The following is a 16,895-nucleotide window of genomic DNA, read 5'->3' as shown; positions in this document are numbered from 1 at the left end:
CCCAGCTAAGTTGATTTAACGATGTCCTTCTGTGCGTATGTACGCGAACCTGAAAATTTGCTCACGCCCTTCTCTCCTCAAGAAGCTGTTCATTTGTTGGACCCGTAATATCGGATAACTATAGGATATAGCTGTCGTACAAACGGATCGATCAAACCAAAGTCCTGACAAGATATCCTTTTGAAATTTGGCATTTATGATTTCTTAAGGCAATGCTACAATCACCGAATCGAAGTTAACATTTTTTCTTGGTTCTCATGAAATTATTTATTTAATGAAATAATAAATTTACTTGTTTAATTTAATGTTATATACTTTAATACTAGAGAGTTAAGATTAGAGCATATAATGGTGACTTCTTTAAGAATTTAGTGATTTCAAGTTTATGTTCTGACATCTTGCACTAGCATAGGTTTGTTCGTGCAAAAAAGTTTTTTTCATATTTGAATTACGATCGGGAATTTTACATTGTTGATATGTAGAATTTTTGTGAAAAAATTTATTATTTTCACTCGCCTATTGTTAATAAGTATATGTTTAGTAAGTTCCCCTCTTCTGTGGATTTTCGTAAAACGCCACTGAACTTGAATACAACTATATCTGAACGTTTATTCATGTACATATGTACATATGCATTAAGTAAATGAAACTTACAATGGCTATTTGTTGTGGAAAACACTTTCACTGAAGACGAAGGTGCTGGTACAAAAACAACAACAACAATGTTGGAAGTGACGACAATGAGGCAGTGCCATGGGTTTAAGTTATAGAAATCTTCATTTGGACATGACCCATACATGCATACAATATGTATATGTATGTACTTACTATATGTACTAAGTACTTGGTAGGTTATGGTTCCAGTTGCGCTTGCGTTCACGCCGTAATACAAGAAGCACAATATCTTTAAACTTCTTCGGTACTCAGTTGAGGCTTCACAATTCAACTTGCCACTTTTAATACCATTTTCAACAGTGCAACAGAGGAGAACGGAACGGTCTTGCCTAAATTTATGCTGTATTTCACGGATTCGGGAAAGTCACGAAAACAAAGACTTTTTGTTATATTTAATATTAAAATAGCATTAATTTCACAAGCCAGAAAGTCCAGGTGTGCATAACGAAAGACATCCGCATTCTAAAATGAAAGCCAAAAAGAAGTACCCTGTGCCATTTTTAAAAGCAGTATTTTTATTCTTTTATGTGATCCTACTCAGCAAATCCGAAGGTATTTGATATAAACAAAATTGTGTTCAAATTGTGCGTTTCAGTGAAATGCTTAAGACCTTCAAGTCAAGTGATCAAGTTAAAAATTAAATCAAATTCCAAAGTATGGTTTTGGTATTGATATAAAATTGAATTTGTTAAATTGGTGTTTGCTGATTCTAACAGTGTGTGTAACAAAACTAATGATATACTCAATAAATTAAAGTGTAAAAATGTATCACAATCTCCTGTATAAAACATTTTAGATAGACTTAACTTGCTTTGAGATTATCTTTTAAAACTTTACAAATTGAGAACTTTAACGAACACTGTATGCTTGCTAAGAAACTACAGATCAAAATGGGATACATAAATGAATATAAAGCATTTATATCTGAGAAATATATAACAGATCGGTTATATAATTATATAAAATCGGTAAAACACTTCATAAATTATTTCGCGGTTTGTGATTTTTTCTGACTCTAAAGGGGTTTTATAGTGAAGTGTAAAATAGGAAAAATATATAAATATAAAATATTTACTTGAAAGTCTTATATATTGTAGATTAAGAGCTCATTTTTTATTTTGCTGGATAACATGAGTTCCTACAGTCACTGTGACCCGTAGAGGTCCTCTTGAAAACGGTGATCCCGAAGATTGGGACAGTAGCCGTCATTTTGTATAAAAATTTCAATGTACACATTATTCATACACTCAAAAACTGTTTAATAAAGCCTGAAAAGGAAATTCAATATTAGGTTAGTTTTGCGCTGTATTGGCCTAACCCTTTAAGGAGGTTGAGTATTCATTCAATTCGGTTTGAAAGGAAGACGAAATCTCAAACCCATTTTTCTCGAAACTACCTTTTTCTATAGGGTTATCACGCTATATCATGGTCTAATCAGTCGATTTACTAGAAATTTTGCCTAAATAATTTTTTAAATATCTCATATATGATATTTCTTACCATAAAGCCATTGGTAATCAGCAAGAGCCCGTCATTGTTTTATTTATTTTATGTATCCTTGGGATATGAATAAACAAATGGTAAAACATTCAATTGTTATTTATTAATTGTCTAAAAACGCCCGCAATTCGGGCCTTTAGACTAGAATACCCCCGTAAGGTAATTTTGTCTGAAAGTTGGACTCAAACTTACATACATACATTTTTTGCATTCTTGAATACTCAATTCGCAATTTCGTTCAATTTATTAAATAATTATGGAAAAAATTCAAAACATGTATTATATATTTGCCAAATCTCTATCTCTTTCAGACGTTATTGCACAACCCTACAAACAACAACGCTGTTCGAGTCGCTTAGAAAACGCCTTAGAGCACATGCGTCGACGTAGTATACCAGCGAAAAGTTCCAGATCATTTTCTGGTGAAACACCATACACACTCTATCAAACATTCTATGGTCAAAATAGTGAACCAGAAGATGATTTTTATTCTGGTGGCGATCGAGGCTATTATGCAAAGAATATTCAACGTCAACCTCAAACCGAGACACCGGCATACATGGGAAGATTCAATAATTTATTCTCCTCAGACTTTACACAAAATCGACGACAACCACATAAATTAGCTGCTGTCTCCAGCGTTGATGTTGAGGATTTGAGAGTGCGTCTGCCGTCGAAATCCACTAGTCCGCGCTGGGTTGAGGTCGATAAATGCAGATTCAGTACACAAAACTCAACGTTGGACACGCGTCTCATATTCCCCGATTTAACAATTAGTGGTAAAGTAGTACTGCAACCAACTGGTGGCAAATGTCACATGATTTTACGCTTACGTCGTGCTGGTATAGAATTTCGTACCATTCCAATTGGGTTTGAAAGTGCTGTAAATGAGGAATCCCGTCGAATCGGTGCCGCTTCGGTGCGAACGGATTCACATTTTGCTGAGCCTGGATTTATATCCGTTTTTGCACACGGTTGTCAGGGACCCTCGGCTGTGAGATTGCGGCAAAATTCCAAACGTCGATTTGGTTTTGAAAGTGAAACAGCCACTCAGGGAACAGTAAAACCCCCAGCAGTCGAACTCTCAGATCCTCATGTGGTTTTGGGTACTGCAGCTACGCAAACACAAACATCTGGAAACCGTTGGCGTAAATATTACAATCCCTATGCGTATGATATACGAAGTGAGAAGTATCAAAAAACGAATGGCCGGAACCATGACCGTCACTGGCGCGTAAATGAAGATTCTAATGAAAATATATTTTATGATGGTCGTGATAGTGAGAATTTGGATCGTGCGCAGTTTCGCGAAAAACGCGACAGTAATACATTTCGACATGAAATGAGTAAACCGACATGGAGCGATGAGTTCAGTTTCGATGACGATATACTTAACATATCCGATGACTTGCAAGACCTAATAGCTCCAGATGCTAGAGCTTTTGCAGATCTTTTCAGCGACTTAAGGGGAGCCAACGATGACTTCGAGCGGGAAAATGTGCGCGATCGCGATGAGGCGGGAGACGCTTTCTCAAGTGAATTGGAGAAGATTTTTTCAATGGGTGTACGGGGCTTACTAACTACATATATGCAACGCGCTCTTCAACCGGCTATTAAGGAAACATTAATGGAAAATATGGGTTACACCTTGAGTTATGGCTGATTGGGGAAATCTGAGGAGTAGAAATGTATTTTAACATTGCTATGGTTATTAGTTTATACTTAATTGATACGGTTTTAGAAAAAATAATTATTTATATAAATTTTGAAATCGTAAGCGGTAATTTATTTTATAATATACAAGGTCAACACGTTATAAATGTTCTCATAGTTTGTAACCATATTTAATAATATGATAAACATTTTCTCTTAATTTGGAATAATTAATTAATTATTTCATAAATGACTGGCTATGAATGGAAGGGTGCTAAATCTAATTTTTTTAGAAATATGATATATTTTTAATAGGAAAAAATAAAATGTAGGTAAATCCTCTTTTAATAAAACAATTGAGAATCTTTTTTATCTTCCATATTTCGATTTCTTAGAGAAATTAGATATTTTTTTTTTTTACTTTTTCCTCCACGTAGTATTTGAAAAGTTAGACTTATTACCTTTGCACTCTTAGCTGGCAAAATATACATGTTGCTAACAAAACGTTGATATGTAAATTTATGCATGTAGATCAAGTTTAAATACGATAAGAATTTTTTGTTTAAAATGTAAGCTTTATTAAAAATGTATGTATTTGTATGTTTACCTAAAATATTTATTAAAAATTTTAGTTCTTTCATAAGGAAATTTGTATTTAGTTTCATGAAATTTTTGCAATAAAGATTAAACACAGTAAAGTGTCCGTTGATAATGAAAGTAATTTCAAAAATTTTGTAATGGTAATGGTAAGAGGGCGGGACTGAGTAGGGCCGAACCCAAGAATAGCATTGTTTTCTTAGTAGTTCAATACTTTCTAGGGGTCGATGGAACTTTTTACTGGTGCAATATACTAGTTTATCTATAAAATGAGCGAAATTTTGGATCTATTCTGTTCATATTTTTTTTTTACCATTACGTCATAATAATGGTTGGACCAAAAGTCTGTTATTGTTGCCTCACAAGTAATGTTTTCGTCAGCACTTTATCTTGGCTCTTGGAGATTTAAAAAAGCGTACGTTTTTTTTCAGGAGTGGCAAAGTTTATCATGCATTTTTCTCTATGTGCTATTTCAAATATCGTACCAAATTTATAAAAATATTTTGTTAGATTTATTATAAAAATAATTGAAAACGGTCAAAGGTTGTCCTTTTTTGTTGGAAAATCGGATCGGAAGTTGTTACGCATTAATTCTAATGAATTAATTTTTTATTAATGTGTTTATGTATGCATTATGTATTTAATTTTTACGTTAATTTCTTACCAATTTATGAGTATCCATTAGATTCCTTTACGATCATTTAATTTATCCGTTTAATGGTATAATTAACAGTTTTTCTCTTATTTCTTTTTACATTTCACTATATGTTGAATAATTCGATATTTGAATTTATGCTCACTTTAAGAATACATATAAAATAAAAAGTAGTGTAATCAACATTAAATTAGCTAATAGTTTATATATAATATATTGAGCACACTTTACAGATTTCTTAGAGACGCATTTATGCTACACTTTTAAAACTCGTACCGTTACTGCTTGAAAAGATGGAAAAGGATTTGGAATTGAGCTCATCTATGTATAAGTATCACATCTTATATTGGCAGAGGCGGAGCTTGATGATGATAATTTCTATGGCGCATGCTTGTAACGGCCTTATTTGACTTCTTATTGGTCACAGATGAGGGTCCTTTAAGCAATTATATATATACATATGCATACATATACTATGAATATATTTACATATGTGTTGTATGTAAGTACAGGTAAGTGCATAAACTTGTATTTTTAAATGATTATATGTATGTGGAAATACATATCAATCTGCGTATATGGTATATAAAGTATATATGAAAATTTGTACAAATATGGCTCCAAAAATGCTGCTCCTACTGATGTATGTATATGTGTGTGCAAAATCGTTGAACTACATACTTAGTTGTAATACACGAAATGTAAATTTTAAAAAATTAATACACACACATAAGTGAAATGCAACAATTTTTTAACTATTCTCATATGGATATGTTTTGTTTTAACATGTAGCTATAATTAACTTGAATCGAATCGAAATAATACCTGTTAGCTGTAAGTTGTGAAATGCTGTTATATATTAATATACCGGTGTTTGCTAAAATCATAATGAGGAAATCAAGTAAAAACTTACACGGTAGATATAATTTAATGTACAATGATCCCATTTATTAAAAAAAAATATTTTTTATTTGAATTATTTCACACAAAATATAATTTTATATGTTTTGTTTTTATTTAAACAAATTTTATTAACATATTGTTGCACTCATTTTCGTTTATGTAAACACATTCTTTTCCTAATGGGTACAATTCCGAAATCCTCTACCTTTGCAAACTACCCATTTTCAAACTTAGACAGGTACACTGACAACTTCGTTGACGTTTGTAATTGTCATTTTAGTGATTGTGTTTTGCTTATCAGCAAGAATTTTTATTATTAACGTGTGGTAGTTTAGTACAATTTTTTCTCAACAATAATCCATTGGCAATGATTATTTAACTTGTGAACTCATTAAATAGACTTCGGCTTTTAAAGTGTAAGTTTCTGAAATTCAAATTATAAGTGCTTTACAAGCGTTCGTATGTTTTATATCAATAAACAAAAATTGCAATTTTCGCAAGTCAGTGATGTATTTCATTATACTCAACGTTAAATACTTATATTGGTCAAGATGGGATGTTTACAATAGTGTGTCATACGGTGGACAATCGTGGTTGTTATATAACTAGTGCTTAATAATGTTTCCTTTAAGGATATAAATCCTTTAAGTATTTAATACAAGACAATGAATCTTTTTTAATTGTTTGGCTTTATACACAATGGTATGTTAAATATATACATATAAAAGTTTTAAGTATTGACCCTGAACAAACATCATGGTCAATGACATTAGCAAAGAAAATAAATATTAAATAATATATACGTTTGGATTTAATTTTGCTTTTGCAGCACGAAATGAGTTGTACTTAGCTTTTACTTGCTGGAACATCGGAGCGTACAGCTTTCTTAGGACTGTCAAAATTTATCACCATCATTGCATCACAAATCTGAATGTACGGGCTTTCTACAAAAAATACTTTTGTCAGAATCAACTTCACCGCAGCCGCTGCCAACTCTTTTGGTCTCCACCTTATTAAGAGCTAACATCATGAATCGCATTTCAGTTGCAAGTGGAGCTGTTACCGGTTCTGGTAGTTCCGTAGATGCCACCCCATACATACGTACCATTGAATGGGACATGATGAACAAAACGAAATTTTTTCCACTTTCTATGCTGAGTTCGTTTTCTGTGCGGTGTTGCCTATTCCCATTGACCGTCATAAAAACACAATTACAAGTGCAATATAAAAGTGATGTGTATAAAGGCATGATTGACTGTGCAATAAAAATATATCGATCAGAAGGTGTTCCCGGTCTATATCGTGGTTTTTGGATATCATCAGTGCAAATTGTGTCAGGTGTATTCTATATAAGTACATATGAGGGTGTACGACACCTACTAAATGAAATAGGTGCGGGTCACCGTTCCAAAGCACTAGTTGCGGGTGGTTGTGCTTCACTCGTTGGCCAAACTATTGTGGTGCCATTTGATGTAATATCACAACATGCTATGGTATTGGGTATGGCAGCACATGCAGGTCCTAGAGCGGATCTCAACCCACTCGGCATAAAAACCGGACCTGGTCGCAGTCGATTTGCATTGTCAATGGATATATCACGTGAAATATTGAAACGTGATGGTTTTCGTGGTTTCTATCGTGGCTATACAGCAAGTTTAATGGCATATGTACCCAATTCTGCAATGTGGTGGGCTTTTTATCACTTGTATCAAGGTAAGAAATGCGATAAAATAAATAGAATTTAAATATGTATTCAATGTTTTCAAATTTTAGATGAACTGTGTCGAATATGTCCTCCTTGGGTGTCACATCTCTTCATTCAATGCGTTGCAGGTAGTTTAGGTGGATTTACTACTACCATAATCACAAATCCGCTTGATATAGTCAGAGCTCGCCTTCAAGTAAGTAAACCATTGAGTTTCCGTTCCGTCCACTTAACTGAAAATTAACTGTTATTCTTTAAGGTGCAAAGACTGGAATCAATGCGTGTTGCATTTCAAGAGTTGTGGCGAGAAGAGCATCTACACTGTTTCTTTAAAGGTTTGTCCGCACGACTAGTACAGTCTGCGGCATTTTCATTTAGCATAATTTTAGGCTACGAGACAATAAAACGAATAGCAGTTGAAGAGCAATACAAACAGCAAATACGTTGGTAAATTCTTAGTTATTATAGAGCTATGAATATGCACAACTATGTAACCACCAAGTGTTAAATGTATACAAACTCACATGAAATCATCAGAATCACATCCCAATCAAATAAATACCGTACATAAGCATGCCAAAGAAATTACTTTTTCTAAATAGTAATCGAATTTGCCTCATGTATTTGTGTATCAATTTATATTGTCATATTTGCTAGCCTCTCTTATCGACATACATATTTATTATGGAAATTGATAACAATAAACATGTGTGAATGTATTATCTTGTGGTGTACACATCCTTCTTCAGGGGCTAAATAGAATTATTATAAATTATGCTGTAAATACTGGAACATTAATAAATTAATTTTATGATTAAAGCTAGCAAATGTTTAACAGAAATTTGTTGTAATTATTGCAAAATATGCGCAAACTAAATAGTAATAAAAGTAGAGATTTTGTAATAAGCCATTGTTGGTATTTTAGTTTTAATGAAGTTTAGCTAATTTATTGAGCAATGTTTTCAAAGTAAACTTTTTACTTGTTTAACATTAATTATTATTAATTCGAAAGATTGGAACGAATTGCTTATTAACATAATTTTGTGTAATCTTTTGGTAGTAATAAAAATTATTATAAATGTTATCAATGTGGAATAGTTATGTATGTGTTTTAGAAATATAAGTGCAACTATAACAAACATAAATATTGCAATTTAGTCGAGAATATGCAAACAAGCAAAACAAGAAAAGTTCTGGTCAGGTAGTAATAAAAACAAAAACAAAAAACCCAAAAACAATAAAATATGTATACATTATTCTTAATAATTTTGAATGAAATTAAATGTGAGTATTTATTTTCTGTTATTTGGGAATTTATATGCATACACGTTGGAATGATTAGTATTTTTAAATGCGAACTGCAACTGATGTTAGCAGAAAAAATTAAAAACTTCAAACCACTCAAATACACTTAAATTCGGAAGTATAGCCTGATAGACTAAACATTTTTCGTTGAACTGCAAAATGTACTGACGTGTTGCAAAAACTCGGAGCCCGGGGAGGATGTAGGATGATGCGGGCGCCCTGATTCATCAATTTATTGATATTAAAATATATGTACCATATGTATTTTTTATGATGTTACATGTGCTCGATACTTATATGATAATCTCTCCTTCAGTGCTCTACATTATTTTTTCTTAAATAGTTAAATAGTCAAAAACTAAAAAAAAAATTCCTAATACAGCATTTACTTGCCAATACTATTTTTGATTAACAGGAATCACCAATAATACAATGCTTGTAATGGTAAAGGTCCATTCGAAAAATGTAAAAATACATACTTAAGTCTGAATGTGCTTGGAGTACTCTGTGTGTGCATGTGTACACGCGTGCACTAGTATTCTTCATAACATAAGTATGAGGTATCAGTTATTATATATATATATATATATATATAACCTTACCAAAATGAATACGTCGCCGTTGTCGTGTGCGATTGTAATGCCAATTCAATCAAAATGAAGATATATAGTGCTGACTATAACAGAAAATTGCTTTCTTAAGCTACAACATGTTTTGAGTTTGCAGTAAAATTGGTAATTTTTTCTGCGTTTTTAACTCTTGTTTTAGCAGAAATTTTTTGCATTCGTAAGTAACCCGATAAATGACATAGAATTAGGGCATTGAACGCAAAAGACGAGCTTATAAGAGGGCCTGCATTTGCTACATGCATACTTAGTTAGCGCGGAAATCCATAGACGTCCAGAAACGTTGAACAAAAAAATTGAAAATTGTAATTTTAAACCTAGCACATGGATATCTGATTTCAAAGTGTACATATATAGTAGCTTCTACGGTATTAGTTAAAGGATATTTCACAATTAATTGCTTTGGTGTGCTAGCTTATGATGACGGTCTATCCCAGTGCGTATTTAGCGATCATAAAGCTAGAACATCAATGCATTTCGTTGTGTAAATTAGTACAAGAAACAATATCAACGTGGCGTTATGTATAAGATTCGTCAGTGTATGTCTCGTTGTGCAAACCAGTTATAGAGTTATATCGAGTTATCTAAGGAAATAGTAGCCGTGATTTTATTCAACTCGAAGTGTTTGCATATCACAGTTGCTGTTTCTTTTAGATAGCTCTTTTGTAAGCATCTAAGTATTTTAATGTGATTTAGCATAAATGGCATTCTACACTTGCGTGTATCCAAAATACCGTATCAGTTTTGATATATGAGATATACCAAGTTCAGTTTTGTTCAAATAATTGTTCTGTTGCCTTTCATCACTGGGCTTTGTTTATCTCATAGTATTAAAATGTGTCCGACGTTTCAAAAAAACTGAATTCTAATAACAACGGTTAATAGTTACAATTTTGCCGACCTTTGAATTTGAAGAGAATTTTCGAATGAAAAATTGAATCCGAAGCGTCACAAAACTGGAATGGAATGACGAGCTGTGAGTAGTCAATGAAAATCGAGAAACACATTACACACTTCAATTTAATCATTATTAAAATTGTATATATGATATATTTTATTATGTAACATGTTTGTAAATATGAAATTACCCTTTTAACCTTGATGCCTCATTATTACAAATATTTTGCATTTTATGCACTACTGGAAAGTTTAAACTCTGAATAATAAATGGCTTATGGAAATGGTTTCCTTTTATATTTTATATCCATATATGTGGTCCATATTGTTGCTCTTTTTTAATTAAGCAAACATTTTGCGGATCATATAGTTAAGAATTCCACCGTTCCTGTAGTAGGTAATATCGACTTCCGTGTCGAATCTTACAATCGTGTCGAACACTGTGCCATCAGCCTGCATTTGAAATCAGTGCATTTGTTAAAAATAAGGAAATATCATACAAATCTGTGCATATAACATGACACAAACCTCAACTTGAATCTTCTGGCCAGGCTTTAAACCGCTCTCTGGTATAGAAATATTGTATACCTCACGTCCATTTAGATTGAGAGTTTCTGCATTTTGTCCTGGTAAGAATTGCAGAGGTACGATGCCCATACCAACCAAATTAGAGCGATGAATACGTTCATAAGACTCAGCAATAACGGCTTTAATGCCTAATAACAAGGGGCCTTTAGCAGCCCAATCGCGACTGGAACCGCTACCGTAGTCTTTACCTGCTATAAGCACCAATGGTGTGCCATCTTCACGATAACTAAATAAATAATGTAAATAAGATTTAAGGTTTTGTACTTTTCATTTCTACTTACCGATCAGCACAATCGAACACATCCATTTTTTCGTTGCTTGGTATATGCACGGTACGTGGACCGGTTTTGCTTACCAATTTATTAACTAAACGAATATTTGCGAAGGTACCGCGGGCCATTACAGCATCATTGCCACGACGTGATCCATACGAATTGAAATCGCGTGGCGTCAAATTACGTTCGGAGAGATAACGTGCAGCGGGCGAATTTCTTGCGATAGAACCGGCCGGTGATATATGATCTGTTGTAACAGAATCACCCAAGTACAATAAGCAGCGCGCATTTTGTATACCCTTCAGTGGTGGCAATTCACGTGTCATACCCTCGAAAAATGGTGGGTGCTTTATGTATGTAGACTCACTATTCCAGGGATATAATTTGCTTTCAGCCACCTCAATCTTTTGCCAGTCTTCAGAGCCTAATGTAATTTTACCTAAGAATAATATAATTTGCGTTAGTTGATTTTGGTTATTTCTTTCGGATTGATTGTCATACTATAAACTTCTTTGAACATAGCTGGTATGACGTGTTTGCTTTCGACGTCTTGGATTTCATTGCGAGTTGGCCAAATATCACGCAAGAATACCTTTTCACCAGACGGGCCCTGACCTAATGGTTCAGTCTCAAAATCAATATCGACACGACCAGCAATTGCGTAAGCAATAACCAACAGTGGACTAGCCAAGTAATTGGCGCGGGTGTTAGGATGAATGCGACCTTCGAAGTTGCGGTTGCCCGACAAAACCCCACAGCACACCAAGCCATTCTTTTCGATGGTATTTACAACATTATCGTCGAGTGGTCCGGAGTTGCCGATACATGTCATACAACCATAGCCGACAATATCAAAACCTAACTTCTGTAAGTATGGAATAACTCCTGATTCTTGCAAATAATAGGTAACTACACCAGATCCTGGTGATAGCGATGTTTTAATATAAGGCGTCACTGACAGTCCCTTTTCCACCGCCTTTTTGGCAAGTAAGCCGGCTCCCAACATGACCGAAGGATTGGAAGTGTTTGTACAAGATGTAATTGCAGCAATCACAACTGAACCATGGCGAATGGTGTAAGTTTTTCCATTATCCCATTGGAATTGTCCTGCGGCTTGCAGAGTTTCTGGAGCAATGGCGAATCCTTTAAAGCCGACCTATAAAAGTTTAAGTGAATTATACAAATGTCAGTAACAATATTAATTATACATATTTTTTGAAAATTATTTACAATATATATTTTGTCTTTTAATTAATGTATTCAATATAGGTAGCATTGTTGACCAATATTCCTTTATGAGTATATTAATGCGAAACTAGTCGAACGGGTAATGTATATTTCGATTATGTATTTAATTTAATTTGCTTATATATGTATTTATATATAAATTTAAGAGAAAATGTTCTTGTTTTCGTCTTGAAGAGAATATTAATATCAGTTTACACTTACAGGATTGACCAGACAAGCTTGGAAGTCGCTCTTCATATCTGTAACTGCAACACGATCATGTGGTCGTTTAGGTCCGGAAACAGAAGTAACCACAGTTGACAGGTCAAGGGTTAGAGTCTAAATTTAAGAAACAATAATTACAAAAAAAAACAAATTATTAATTACAATATTCGATCAATTTTGTGTAGAATCTAATAAATACCTGAGAGTAATTTGGGTCTTGTGAGACATCATTATAATTACGTAATTGTCCAGTTTCTTTTAAATATTGCCGGATAACCTCAATTTTTTCCTCTGACCGATCTGCATTTAAGGCAACATTTAGGAAATTTCTTTTTTAACTATTTATTTGTTCAAAATTTACTTGTTTGCCTTAAATAAGCCAATGTGTTTTCGTCGATGGGGAAGAAGCTCACAGTTGCACCGTTTTCGGGAGACATATTACCGATGGTGGCACGATCTGCTATACTCAACTCTGCAACACCTGGGCCATAGAATTCAACGAATTTGCCAACAACACCTAGTTGTCTTAGATTTTTGGTAATAGTCAATACCAAATCAGTGGATGTAACGAGTGGTCCCAGTTTTCCAACAAGCTTGTAGCCAACTACCTCTGGTAACAACATGGAAATCGATTGCCCCAACATAACAGCTTCAGCTTCAATACCTTTGTAATAAAAAATATAAATGTGGAAGGTGTTTTGAAATGTTAGGCACTTGAAGAAGATCTTATGAGTGAAGCTTACCTCCGACACCCCAACCAAGTACTCCTAAACCATTTATCATGGGTGTGTGTGAATCGGTACCGACAACACTATCCGGATAGAGCAGTTTTGTATTACCGTTACCTTCCTCGAATACTACACGACCCAGATATTCCAAATTTACTTGATGAACTATACCAGAACCGGGTGGAACAATTAACATGTTGTTGAAAGCGCGCGCTCCCCACTTTTAGAAAATAAAATAATTGGTATATATAATATGATTTAAAAAAGTGGCGGAAATACACAGTTTTTAAAATACCTTTAAAAATGTAAAACGTTCTTTATTGCGTTGAAATTCCAAACTTTCATTCTTTGTTACTGCGTCCGTGCTGTAAGTAAGTAAAATATAAAAAGAAACAAGAAAAAACCGCTAACTTCAGTGGTACCGAAGCTAGAATACCCTTCACAAATAAAATCAAAATCGAACTTGATATTTATCGTTCAGTTTGTGTGACAGCTATATACTATCATGTCCCGATCTCAATAGTTTGCTCGGATATTATAGCGTTGCCTTGGGCAATAATGCAAGGTAAATTTCGTAAAAATATCTTGTCAAATAAAAACTTGATTTGAATTGTTCAGGTTGTATGACAGCTATATACTATTGGTCCGAAACCGGCGGTTCCGTTCCCACGACAGTCGGGTCTACATAACTGGAACGGAGCCGGATTTATTCCGGCCAAGGACTGTCAACTCGGCAGAAATCTGCCTGTACAACAACAAATGAGCAGCCGTTCCCCCTGACATTCGGGCCTAAGTAACCGGAACAGATCAGCAGATTTCTGCCCTACAACAACAACAGCACAAATAAGCAGCTTCTTGAAGAGGAAATGATGTCTGCATATTTTTAACTCTAAAACTGAGCGCCTAGTTCGCATATATATGTACATATATTTTATAGGGTGTTTCTTTCTGGGGGTTACAAACTTAGTGGCAAACTTAATTTACCTAATTCGGGGTATAAAAAGAAAATAATAGTAGGTCATACCTTCTTGTGAAATCCACTTGGACCGAATGGTCAATCACCAAATCGGCAGGACAAATTGGGTTAATTTTTTCGGGATTACCGCCCAGTTTTAAGACTGCATCACGCATTGCTGCGAAGTCCACAACAGCGGGAACACCAGTGAAATCCTATTTAAATAATATTACTTTACTTTTAAATACATCCACAAAAAACAAACATTTATGTACAGACCTGTAGTATAACACGCGCCGGCTTGAAGGAAACTTCCACATCATTTTGACCCTGCTTTAGGTCGGGCGACCAAGCCAAAATGTTTTGCACATCTTTTTCAAGAACATAAAAGTTATCGCAATTTCTTACTGCAGATTCCAGGAGCACACGAATTGAGTACGGTAGTTTATCTATTTAACACGGAAACGTAGCAAAGATAAAATATTGAATGAATGAATGATAACAGCTAATGATCACTAACTGGCTTAAATTATGCATAGCGATAATAAGAGAGAACGCTTAATTAGGAGATAACAATAATATATAAAAATATTCTTGACAATTATTCGTTCGGCTTTTTTATATATTGCTCAAGAAAAATCTTACACGCTTATGCAATACATGTTTATAAATATTATTATGCTGTACGTGCCCTCTTTTTATCGCATATGATTATGCAAAAGTTTGATTTGCCAAATCATTAGCGCGATAGCAAAGCTCAAGTGGCGCGTTTAGTATATGTCTGATTTGTATTGATTTGAAAATTTATAGTCTTATTCTTGCTTGACCTTTTGATACCTGTAAATACATATGAAGCTTATCGAAACAAATGTTATATGAATGTATGCATGTGCTATGCATTCCAAAGGTGGGATCTGCTTAATTAACTTTTCATAAACGCCATTGCAATTAAATTAGCATATACTGAGTTAATAGAACGACTGTCCCGAAGATTTGTACGTACATATCTTTTATGTATGTGCTTAAACATACTTCGATAAACGTCTCCATTAATGCATTCTCGTTTGTTGCATTGCACTTTTTTGATTTTATTAATTTCAATACAAATATAACTGTAGAGCATAGAATACGTGCGTATAGTACAAAAATCAATTGAATGCTTGCTAAATAAATGTTTATTTTGGCAATTAAAGGTACTTACTGTAGTTTGGATCAATTGAAGCCAAGTCAAAGTATTTGTATGTTGTTCCATTCAATGAAAATGACTTTTGATACTGCGCAAAAGGATTGGAACCTACACAATTTAAATATTTATTACGATATATTCCTTTATAAACATGTTTTTAATGAAAATAAATTTGGTCTTATTTCGTATTAAGTTATCTTACCGGCCATTGTATAAAGTTTGTATAAACTAGTATAAAAAACCCAGAATAACAGGAGAAACAACAATTTCACCGGAGGCACGTCTGACCACAAATGATTATCACAAACAAATGGCAATGCCGAAATATTATCCCAACATTTGAATTCAGATCCAAACGAGCATTGCTAATTATCAACACAAAATAAAAATCGGTAAACTGTCGTCAGAGCAAACCAATACATTTATCTGCTAAAAGGTATTTGCTATCTAGTTCTGCTAGCTTATCATATATAAGTGGAATGTTAATGGTATAATATTTTCTTTGCTATTACTTGAGTTGGAAAAAATCTTATGACATCAAAAATGCAACCATGTGGCTACGTTCATAACAACGCTGAAGACCGAAATAATTGTCCGTTCCCACAACAGTCGGGTCTACTTAACCGGAACGGACCCGGATTTATTCCGGCCAAGGACTGTCCACTCGGCACAATTCTGCCTCTACAACAACAATACCCGAAATAATTGTATGCAACCATTACAAATTCAAGCAATACATTAATTTTTATTCCAAAAATATAAATATTTAATTAATGTACAATGAAATTTTTGTTTATTTTTGCGTTTAATAGAAGGTTTTTTAGGTTTGTAAATGCCACTATCTCTACACGTGTTTAACCTAGTTATATGGTAAGTATATGTACATATATCTTACTAATTGTGAGTCAACCATATTATGATATGCGATATGTAATCATATGTATGTACGAATACTATATAGTATTAGATACAATATATATACCCATATGAAATTTGGGAGAGCACACTAATCTACATACTTATATTAAGACCTAACTTTAAACAATATCTTTCACGCATATCATCACGAATGCAACTTGTTCCTTTAATCCTCCTCCAACGCCAAATTTGTGCTGCCGATATTCGTGCCGGAGTTTCCAATTGTGGTTACCCCGGTAGTTGGGTAATCCCGCGAATTAAGTTTATCATTAGCGGG

General features: G+C 33.8%; 3 protein-coding genes across 5 annotated transcripts; 2 read left to right on the top strand and 1 right to left on the bottom strand.

Annotated features, from left to right (window-relative positions):
- Positions 1-927: 927 nt before the first annotated feature.
- Positions 928-4,188, top strand: LOC106617242 (uncharacterized). The gene is made up of 2 exons (XM_014234317.3): positions 928-1,227; positions 2,487-4,188. Exons 1-2 carry the CDS (start codon positions 1,143-1,145, stop codon positions 3,836-3,838), a joined length of 1,437 nt encoding a protein of 478 aa, XP_014089792.3. The 5' UTR covers positions 928-1,142; the 3' UTR covers positions 3,839-4,188.
- Positions 4,189-6,239: 2,051 nt separating this feature from the next.
- On the top strand, positions 6,240-8,971 carry LOC106617233 (solute carrier family 25 member 44). 3 transcript variants are annotated; one of them, XM_014234309.3, is made up of 5 exons: positions 6,261-6,399; positions 6,489-6,685; positions 6,813-7,696; positions 7,757-7,884; positions 7,948-8,971. In XM_014234309.3, the coding sequence occupies exons 3-5, from the start codon at positions 7,012-7,014 to the stop codon at positions 8,137-8,139; spliced, it is 1,005 nt and encodes a 334-aa protein (XP_014089784.1). In that variant the 5' UTR covers positions 6,261-6,399; positions 6,489-6,685; positions 6,813-7,011; the 3' UTR covers positions 8,140-8,971. The 3 variants fall into 3 exon arrangements, with proteins under 3 accessions (XP_014089783.1, XP_014089784.1, XP_069961995.1); XM_014234308.3 differs by lacking the exon at positions 6,489-6,685 and having other exon boundaries at positions 6,240-6,399; XM_070105894.1 differs by lacking the exon at positions 6,261-6,399 and having other exon boundaries at positions 6,406-6,685.
- A 1,650-nt stretch (positions 8,972-10,621) lies between these two features.
- LOC106617264 (cytoplasmic aconitate hydratase) lies at positions 10,622-16,172 on the bottom strand. Its single transcript, XM_014234351.3, has 13 exons — positions 15,903-16,172; positions 15,716-15,808; positions 14,794-14,963; positions 14,584-14,729; positions 13,855-13,924; positions 13,575-13,779; positions 13,193-13,495; positions 13,031-13,131; positions 12,829-12,945; positions 11,881-12,535; positions 11,386-11,818; positions 11,045-11,330; positions 10,622-10,969 (listed from the first exon to the last, which is right to left on the bottom strand). Exons 1-13 carry the CDS (start codon positions 15,907-15,909, stop codon positions 10,859-10,861), a joined length of 2,697 nt encoding a protein of 898 aa, XP_014089826.3. The 5' UTR covers positions 15,910-16,172; the 3' UTR covers positions 10,622-10,858.
- Positions 16,173-16,895: the final 723 nt, after the last annotated feature.

This window comes from Bactrocera oleae, chromosome 2 (genome assembly GCF_042242935.1).
Source record: "Bactrocera oleae isolate idBacOlea1 chromosome 2, idBacOlea1, whole genome shotgun sequence".
NCBI lineage: Eukaryota > Metazoa > Arthropoda > Insecta > Diptera > Tephritidae > Bactrocera > Bactrocera oleae.
The sequence above is the reverse complement of the archived record's forward strand: the minus strand, read 5'-3'. Positions and strand labels throughout refer to the sequence as shown.

What these genes read in the sequence shown, in the direction of transcription:
- LOC106617242 (XM_014234317.3), top strand. Translation starts at nt 1,143, where the DNA reads ATGAAAGCCAAAAAGAAGTACCCTGTGCCATTTTTAAAAGCAGTATTT. An exon ending in CCTACTCAGCAAATCCGAAG is followed by an intron (nt 1,228 to 2,486) that starts GTATTTGATATA and finishes TATCTCTTTCAG; the next exon opens with ACGTTATTGCACAACCCTAC.
- LOC106617233 (XM_014234308.3), top strand. Translation starts at nt 7,012, where the DNA reads ATGAATCGCATTTCAGTTGCAAGTGGAGCTGTTACCGGTTCTGGTAGT. An exon ending in TTTTTATCACTTGTATCAAG is followed by an intron (nt 7,697 to 7,756) that starts GTAAGAAATGCG and finishes TTCAAATTTTAG; the next exon opens with ATGAACTGTGTCGAATATGT. An exon ending in TAGTCAGAGCTCGCCTTCAA is followed by an intron (nt 7,885 to 7,947) that starts GTAAGTAAACCA and finishes TTATTCTTTAAG; the next exon opens with GTGCAAAGACTGGAATCAAT.
- LOC106617264 (XM_014234351.3), bottom strand. An exon ending in AACGTTTTACATTTTTAAAG is followed by an intron (nt 13,780 to 13,854) that starts GTATTTTAAAAA and finishes ATTTTCTAAAAG; the next exon opens with TGGGGAGCGCGCGCTTTCAA. An exon ending in GTGTTCGATTGTGCTGATCG is followed by an intron (nt 11,331 to 11,385) that starts GTAAGTAGAAAT and finishes TTATTTATTTAG; the next exon opens with TTATCGTGAAGATGGCACAC.